General features: G+C 29.4%; 1 protein-coding gene across 4 annotated transcripts; it reads right to left on the bottom strand.

The window, feature by feature from the left end:
* Positions 1-4,589: 4,589 nt before the first annotated feature.
* Positions 4,590-8,643, bottom strand: LOC110623429 (pectin acetylesterase 5). 4 transcript variants are annotated; one of them, XR_002489267.2, is made up of 13 exons: positions 8,221-8,643; positions 8,047-8,129; positions 7,836-7,965; positions 7,673-7,752; positions 7,479-7,568; positions 7,076-7,200; positions 6,509-6,569; positions 6,124-6,177; positions 5,928-6,005; positions 5,730-5,835; positions 5,340-5,485; positions 4,950-5,122; positions 4,590-4,773 (listed from the first exon to the last, which is right to left on the bottom strand). XR_002489267.2 is itself a non-coding variant. In XM_021768370.2 (12 exons), exons 1-12 carry the CDS (start codon positions 8,420-8,422, stop codon positions 5,015-5,017), a joined length of 1,263 nt encoding a protein of 420 aa, XP_021624062.1. In that variant the 5' UTR covers positions 8,423-8,643; the 3' UTR covers positions 4,590-5,014. The 4 variants fall into 4 exon arrangements, 3 of the variants coding, with proteins under 3 accessions (XP_021624062.1, XP_043816290.1, XP_043816289.1); XM_021768370.2 differs by having other exon boundaries at positions 4,590-5,122; XM_043960355.1 differs by lacking the exon at positions 6,509-6,569 and having other exon boundaries at positions 4,590-5,122; positions 7,114-7,200.
* Between the last annotated feature and the right edge of the window lie 728 nt (positions 8,644-9,371).

Genomic DNA, 9,371 nt, shown 5'->3' on the forward strand with positions numbered 1-9,371 from the left:
AAATATTAAAGTTTATCAATTAAGTGTATCTTGTACATAATTCAATAAGTAAAAAAATAACATTAAATTTAAATAGAAATAACATTTACAATTTTATAAAAAAAGAGAGAATGGTGAACTTATTTAATAATTAAGTTGCCTAGGTATGCTCATACGTATTAGAGAAATCAAAACTCTCGTAATTCAGTTACAATAATTATATTTGATTTCTATTATATAGTCTCAACTTCTGATAGGCTGTACTTTGATTTGTGAAATCATCATTAGTGCTTTCATTTTCAAGTTCTTGATTATGATCATCGGCTCACTAAACTTAGAATGTCTTTCATCTAATATTGAACTACTGCAACGGTTGATATTGGAACCTCTAATATTTCTTTTACAACTTTTGATATAACGGGAAAATTTGATTCATATCATTTCCACAACTTAAGTATGCAAAAACTTAAATCATCACATTCACCAAATTCAAAGTTAGTACATAAATATAAATAAATTTCAGTTAGTCCACGATTACCTCTTACTCTTTTTTGTCTTTGCATTAACTATTGTAAACTTCTCTTTGTACTAATAGATTAGATTGTTAATCATTTGTTTTTCTTCTCGGTGGAAGATCCTCCTAGTGCAATTGATGTTTCGGCTATCATAGGAGACTCATATATATCCAAAACATTTGATTTTACCTCACTTTGTGTGCATCAAATTCAATATCAATAGTATTATACTAATCCAATAATAAATCACAAATTTCATTTATTTTAATTCTAGGATCAAAAAATACAACAACAAGATAAATTATAGAAATTTCTCTAAAATAATTACGTCATTTTGTTTTCATTATTTCAATACAATCTTTCATTTCATCATCTTCTTCATTATTTTTTAATGTCGACACAATATTAATAGATTCAATTAGAAACGCATGTCGTGTTGGTGAATATACATGAGAAAAAGTTTCAATAACATCATTAAAAACTTGTAAAATTTTACTTATTTTTTTTACAAATATTTCAATTATTTGCATATTACGTAAATGATGAAAATCTACTCCAAACAAATAAAAGTAATAAATTTCTATATGAAAAAGTTTGATTTAACATTTTATAGATGGAATTTCACCTTGTAGGAATATTTTTTGTCAATTTTATGGATTTCATATTATTATCTGTACAATAACGTTCTTCTTCCCTCATAATATTTAAACTTTTAATTTCATCTTGTACATAAAAATTAATGACATGCACATCTAATATGAAAAAATCTACCACAAAAAATTAGTTGACATATATTTTTTAAAGATGCAATAGATATAATATTTGCTGAAATATTATCAAAGGTGCGAATACAAAAATATTAAAAACTAGTGATTATTCTTCTAAAATATTTTAATTAATCATACAATATTTTGTGTAGTGTGTCTCTCATTAAAGACTCTAAACATAATAATTTTTTTGTATAACATAATCCTTATCAATCCAATGGAAAGTAATTCCCATATATGAATTAACTTGCTAATGATTTGTCTAAATATCTGAATAGACAAAAATTCTATATTTTAATTGTAAAAACAATTGAATCAATTGATTTTTTAGTTTTACCATAACATGATTTTTTGTCTTAAAGGGTTACAAAGAAAAACATAAAATAGTTTGAAAATATGTGCAAACTTGCAATTTTTCAATAAAAAAAAAAGGAAAAATTGTTCAATACTTATTAATTTTACTATTTCTTCTTTAATTAAAGCATTAAAATATTTTAAAATAGTAGGTGGTTGCATACCTCAAAATTTTAAAATTTGAATTTGTTATCACCATTTACCTACGTTTTGAAGTTTAAAAAGATAATTTCAATAATTGCATTTCACTTTAATTTTCTTAATTTTGTTATCTGTGAATATTTTGGTGAAATGAACGGTAAAAATATAAATATCATATTTTAACGTATGATTTGATTGAGTTGACTCTATTATTTGTTTCATTATTAGTATTGATGTTGACATTTCCTCTTCATTATTATTTATATTTATATTTATATGCTGCGATCTTCGTAAAAGAAAGCGATTATTAAATAATTAATCGAGATCTATAGGTCTGAAATATGAATTAAACATATCTTAATTGATAAAATTAGTTTCGTTTAGCGAGAATAATTTAAGAGAATTGAAATCATTTCAAAATGAAGTAAATATTAAGAGAATTGAGAATTGTGAGAAGTGAATTGAGAATTAAGAGAATTGAATTGAGAATTGATAGAAATTGAGTAAAGTTTAGATATTTATAGGATAGAATTTATTAAAAAAATAAAAAAATAAGACAAATGGTCAGAACTGGACCGTTAGGCTGCTGGCTGATTGAACTGGAACCGTTAGGCTGCTGGCTAATATATTATTAACTTCTTAAATTCAATGTAGGTTTTTAGATCAAATTGTGACTAGTTGAAATTTTATTTTATTATGTAAGATTGGCTATAAATGTGAATCAAGCAATTTTTTTTTTCTTTTTACGTTTGTTCTTTCCCGTCTACTGGACTACTTCAATTTGATTCATTCTTATTTATTTTTAATCAAAGTAAAAAATATTTTTTTAAAAAAATAAATTAATACTTTATTTTAAAGTATTATTTTTATAAAGTAATTACTTTATAAAGAATATATTAAGTTATTAAAACTGATGAGATTTTTTTATTTGATTAATAAAAAAGTAATTTCAACATGTAAATAAAAAAATAAGTTCATTTAAGATATTTTAATAATAAATAATAAATACTTTAATTTTATTAGTTAAAAATATCGTGACATACTAATAAGTGTCGTGTCATTTATATCGCGTGGCATTTTTAAAAATACTGAATAATTTTTTATTTGTTCTATACCATTGCTCAAAGCCTAAGACACGTTATTAGTAAACAGTTAGCTATGATTTGCATTTTCGTGACTTTTATTATACTTTTATAAAAGTTTAGAGATGAAACAGTTGAGCAAATGGGAGGTGCTAAACAAGTTTTCAGCTCAAGGTTGAGGATGAGGTGATGCATGTTGAATTAGAATTAATGGTTTCAGTTCAATCTTCAATATCAATTAAGACTGGTTTTTTAAGATATGATTTTATACAACTTTGATTCTGAGTTTGGCTTGTTTCCAATTTAGTTTGGAAGTGATTCCAAATTCTAATATGATCCTGGAACATGTCGCCATTTACAGGGCGTCAGTTTTTTTTTTTTTTTTTTTTTTTTCTTTTTAATCTTTCTTCTCAAACCACAACAAATCAATGGACTAAACCCCTGATTTTGATTCAAACTCTCAAACTTGGATAAGCCCTATTACTACTTCATTTTTTTTATTTTTTATTTTTTGTAATTTTGAGAATTTTTAGTCAAAAGAAATAAAATTTATACCGTAAAAGAATTTATTTAAAATTTTTTTTACAAATAATTTATTCCAAATGTAGCCTTAAATGATTGACTTTCAATTTTGATTTCATTGGTTCCACTCTGATTCTAAACCAGACTGAACCCATGAATAGAATTACACCAAATGAAACTTGAATTTAGAACTTCTTAGTCGTAATATTCAAGCTTATTTAGTTTTACTATACTATATGATTTAACCATAAAAAACCCTAAAATGATGTTATAAACAGAAAAAATAGTGATGTTCTTGTCGCATCCTGGCCATCGAGAATTCAGAAGCAGAATGTGAATTGGATTTTGAAGTGGTTTGAAATTCCATACGAATTGACAAATCAGAATCCATGACTTTGGACGGTTTTGAAGATTGAAATTCTGGAGTGCATAGAGCCGAATTGGCAAATCATGAAAGTTTCATGATTCCAAATTCCCAACCCAAATTGTTAGCGACTTGGAATATTGCAGACTTTGAAGTTTTGGCAAGGGTTTTAAAATTCGGGGTGACCAGGTCATTTCTCTATAAAAATAAAAGCCAAATCCATCAATTGCCCGCACTTTTATATAAAAGAAAATTTTATTATTTAATTTTTATTTTATAAAAAAACACACCACTAAATATTTTTAAATACTTTTAAAATATTAAAAAATTTATTAATTAATTATTTCATTAATTTCATCTTATAAGTGTTTTATTAACATATTTTTATTATTTAATTTTTTAGTTGATTCTTTAATTCTGTTAAAATGTCAACTAATTAAACCCTCACCACATTTAGATTTTTTTTACAATATTTAAAGATTAAAAGTAATAAAAAATTAAATAATAAACTTTTTAAAATTTCAATTATATTTCAATGTATTTTTTAAAATTAAAAGATAAATTAATAAATTTTCTATAATATAAAAATTAAATATTAATTTCCCTATATAAAAAATCAATTTACACTCTTAACCTTATAATTGTTAAGATTTAACCCAACTTTTATAACAGTGTAACCTTCTAACTCCATTTAATTTTATAAGGAGTAAAGTTAAATGTTTACTTCTCAAATTTTGTAAAAGTGTAACTATTTAATTTTAAAGATTTTGAGTTAACACACTATTTAATTTTGAAAATTTAGAGCACTTAGGTATTAGAATTTATAATGGTTAGATATTAAATATTAATAACGGACAAATCAGCGTGTCAATTAACTTTCTTATAAAGATAAAGAATCAAATGATACAGTCAACCAAAAATAAATAAAGATAAAAGATCAGAAATATGGGTGATCGTTTCAGTCCATATTTCACCCATACATTCGTTCCCTTTGAGCAGATAACGAACAAAGGTAATGGCATACAGAACATCACCAGTTATACCACCTGGGTAATACAAACCAACCAAGCAGCAATATGAGAAATGTCTTATCCCCAATTAGCACTATTCAATTAATTATATGCGGTATCTGCAAACCTCAACTTCCTTGCAAGTACCTGGGATCAAGCCGCGGATAGTAAAATTATATTATCGAAGGTGGTCGGGCTTCAGAGTAGTTACCTTGAGATCTAAAGTGAAGTGTAACCCAAAGATGCTTTGAAATTTCAGGAGCTATGCCAACTGCCAAGATCAAGCAAATTCCATGTTATAGCAAGTGGGGTTGCATGGATAAGGGCAGTCAACTTCCTTCACCACTCTACGGTTGAAGTACCAGTCACCTACAGCCTCAGCAATGGTCTGTTATAAGAGCAGACAGCACTTCCAAAATAAGACAACTAAATAAAAGCAAACATCAATAAAATTAGTATTTTGAGCTCGAGCTGTTACTGGAACCAAGAAAAGGTCAACACCATGGAGACACAGAGAGGGAGTTCTTGATGTTTTTTCTTGAGTAATAATCAAGAAATGTCGTGACTTTATGCAAACTGACATAAATAAAATAATAAGACCTCACCTTATTGTTGATTTTTGGAGAAGTATGTGAATGCCATGTGTCAGCCACCCATGTTTGGCAATGAATAAAGCAAGAATTTATGAACATCCCCCCTTCCTCTTTTTTCTGAAAATCACTCAGTGCATTGAGCAGAGAACTACGGAAACCTGTATAGCAGAAACAATGTCACTAATCAGAAAAAAAAATGAAGACCTAATCCTTTATGATAATGCGTTGGGAAACATGACCTACACTTGAAATTAAGGTTTTACGTGTTCAATGCTTGCTGGCACAATAGATATCATAAAAATAATTTTGTTTCCAAATTTTCGTTTCATCATGCATAATAATTTTAGTCCCAAGATTTGATAAAACAATCTCAGAATATTTTGCTGAAGTCGACAACATTACCATGTAATATCTCAATCTGTCCAGGATTACAATACTGAAGATTCATTCTGCACTTTTGCCAATGGCCATGAACATCTGATCCATCTGGTACCAAGATATGATGAATCTATAGATATGATATTAGTATCACATACATGATGCATGGAAGTTCAAATTTGATCATGAGAAAAAACAGAGTTTGTTCTTTGGGTGAATTACCTGCCAAAAATCATAAACTGGGTTGACTATGAATAGTGGTGTTCTTATGTTTTTAATAATTTCTTGAGGAAAAAGACACTGTAAGAGCAATCAACAAAATAACAGTCATCACGAATTACAATTTAAAAAGGAAGAGCAAACCTCAAAATAATTTTATGAACAATAGGGTTGTAATGTGGTTGGTGAATGGACCTGCCTTGGATGAATCCATTCTTGAAACACAGTTCTTCGGCAAACTTTTAGTAACACCCTGACAGAATGACAGATAAGCAAGTGATATCAGCAACTGATAAATTCACCATCCCTTATTTACATAAGAATTATAACTGTCAACAACAGTAAACACACAACTGCACCAAACACAGGCACCAAAAAAGAAAAACCCAAGCTATACCATGTATGGTGTTAATCCAAATGATAAAAGCTAGTTCAGATCTAATTTTAAATCAGTATACCACCTACATGTTTATCCATCATGCCTATTAGAGATAAATGAGTAAGAATAAAGCAAGATTTGCAACATCTAGTAGAATATATACATTATACATAAGTTGTTAGATGTAAAAGAAAGAGAGCAAAACCTGAAGGTTGACAACATCATGATAGAAAGATCTCATGGTGTAGTTTCCAAGAATATCTTTCCTGGAACAAAGCAAAAATAAAGAGGACTTTCACATGCATTAAATAATATTTGAGAATAAAAGATCCACTGACAGGCCAACTTAAGACATGCATAAATTTCTAGATTCCATGGCACTTTGATACAGTATAAGAAAACCTCAAGATATATTTATAAATTCAGTTGTGCACAACTAGCATCTGCTTTTCCAGGTTGTGCACAAGTAGCATCTACTTTTTAGCAAAAAGGAAATCTCTGCAGAAGAATTTAGTTCGTAACCTACTCTAGTAAATTCTGTTATGAATACAATAAAAGGAAGGAGGATAGAGGAAAAGTGTGCTGGATATTCCAAGGTGCAAAAGTAAACTTTGGGGATCTTTACATCTGCTTGAAGATTCTATAACTAGAAGAGGTTTAAGAACACATGGAACAAAATATTATGACATGGCTATCACACAACTCAAATGACATACCAGTTACCAACTTAAGATACTGAGGTGAAAAGTATTAGTACTCATATCAAACATACTCATCAAGGAAAAAACCTGCATCAGCAAGGCATTTTACATTAGCATCCTTTGGCATAAGATCTCGAAAGTTATCACAATGAATAAGAGTTGCCAATCCTCCAGCAGAGCATCCTGACAGAAGAGCCTACAAGGTTGTTGACATACATTAGGACAAAACTTACATAACAAATTGAATAATGTGCAGCAAAATTTATATAAAAAATCAAAATCTTCGACGAAGAATAAAATAGGGAAAGAAATTTCACAAGAAGCAAATGCAATAGATCCCAGTAATAGTCAAGGAGGAAGCACGATGAAGAAATCACCAAGAAGTCTGAGTTTCCCATTCACAAAATCTTCTGGGGCAATTCATATAAAAAAATTTCCCCCCTCAGTGAACAACCTAGTACAAGTAAAAGCTACCTGCTTGGCATTGGACAACCCTATTGATAAAAGTTCATCCATAAATGCATCCCAAATGAACTGGCCTCTGAAGTAAAGCTTTGTGACATTCTACAAAACAAAAGACAATTAAAAAAAAAATGCTTTCTTTCTTCAGCAAGATGATTCGATTGATCAAATAAACTGCAGAATGACACCAACTAATTAAACCTAACCTTCAATTCACTTTCGGGATGGCCAGCCAAAGATGCACCATCACAGTAACGTATCTTGACTTTGTTCCAGTTGAAGAAATCTGTAAGAAAATTTCAATACCAATATGAAAAATTCCGCCAATCCGAAAATACAGAGCGCTAGAATTCAGAAAAACGAGTTTACCAGGATTCTGAGATGGGTTCTTGCTCAGTAATCCAGCAAAAGGAACCTGGCGCTGCATGTACCTAGAAGATCCTAACGGTGTCGTTTTGCGATCCAAACATGAAGCTATGGTATTGCACCAGCCTCCACCCTGCAGCTCGTAAAAACGCTAAATCTTAAGAAAACAATAGAAAAAACAAATAAAAACGACATTAATTGTGAAGACAAAAACCTCAATGTGCAATAGCCAATTTCTAGAACCAGATCCAAATCCCCTCTGGAAATGGTAACCAGGCAAACTCCCGTCTAAACAAACTGCAATAAAAGCACAGAAAAATACCAAAATTGGAAACAAGCACGAAGAGAAGAGAAGAGAAGAAAAGATATTGAGATTAAATTCAAGTACAAGCGCCTCTATCTTTGGCATTTTGCAGTAAGGTTAAGTCAACGAGATCGTCTGCAGCGGTGAGATCGAGATCGTCGGCTCGTGAATCGAAAAGAAAAGAAAGAGCGAAGATGATGATGGTGAATCCGACGGCTGCAATCGCCCAATCTTTCTTGGCCCACTTTCTCCACCATAGCAAAGAGCGAAGCCTAGGGTTCGCCATCCAAGAGGTAGGGGTTTTACGCACTAATATACAGAAACAGTAGCTGCAGTTTCAAACGATATTGTGAGAAGAATCGACCTGCAATCCGACCCAAAGGCGAAAGGAGGACTTGACGGTGTCGTTTGTTGAAGCCAAGGAGCAAGCTTCTCACTTCCCAGACCCGGCGACACCTGAGAGTCGCGGTTGTGATAGGGGAGAAACCGAAAAACCGAACTTTTATTAAGGATATATTTTTGGATAAACTATGTTTTTAGTTCTCAATTATAACATAATTAATAAATTAATTTCTTTATTTTTAAAATTAAATATTTAAATTATTCTATTTTTATTCCGTTTAGTAATTCTATCCATTTCTTTGTGAATTTAAAAGTAAATGGTTAACTAAATATCTGAAAAGTAATTTTTTTTCCCACAATATTTTTATTGTATCATATAATATAAAAGTAATTTTTATATTAAAAATTTAAATTCTCTTTTTTTTTTCATTGTTTGAGAAAAAAATTATTTTGATAATTTTATTTATAGAGATAAATTAAGGAAAATTGTTTAAAATAAAAAATGTGGGGAAGAAAGTGAAGGAAAATCTGAAATTTGTATTAAAAAATTTGTATTAGAAAATTAGAAAATTTTATTATTAATTTATATATTTTTATTATTTATGGTAGTAGCAAAAATATTTTAGTTGTATAAAGTCTTTTTTTCTTATTTGTATAAAATATTTGAATGTATAGAAGTATTTGTTTTTAATAGTTGCTTTGGCTATAAAAGATAGGAGGAATTAAAAATGAAAGGAAGTTTGAGAAATCTGCGGAGTTTAATATCAGAGAGTGATGTGTTTTAATATTGAAAGTCAGCGCCTTTGTCACATGGTCTGGGTTTGCTGGTTTGGGCAAGTCGCTGGACAAATTACCTTCATCATGACTCACTGGAGATATGTCAGGTGCACCAA

This window comes from Manihot esculenta, chromosome 9 (assembly GCF_001659605.2).
Source record: "Manihot esculenta cultivar AM560-2 chromosome 9, M.esculenta_v8, whole genome shotgun sequence".
Lineage (NCBI taxonomy): Eukaryota > Viridiplantae > Streptophyta > Magnoliopsida > Malpighiales > Euphorbiaceae > Manihot > Manihot esculenta.

Bases quoted from the DNA above. Each gene is read 5' to 3' on its own strand.
- LOC110623429 (XM_021768370.2), bottom strand. From the start codon at position 8,422: ATGGCGAACCCTAGGCTTCGCTCTTTGCTATGGTGGAGAAAGTGGGCC. The intron at 7,201-7,478 runs GTAGCTTTTACT...ACAACCTTGTAG, and splicing joins GGTTGTCCAATGCCAAGCAG to GCTCTTCTGTCAGGATGCTC. The intron at 6,006-6,123 runs GCAGGTCCATTC...TTGCTCTTACAG, and splicing joins CAAGAATGGATTCATCCAAG to TGTCTTTTTCCTCAAGAAAT.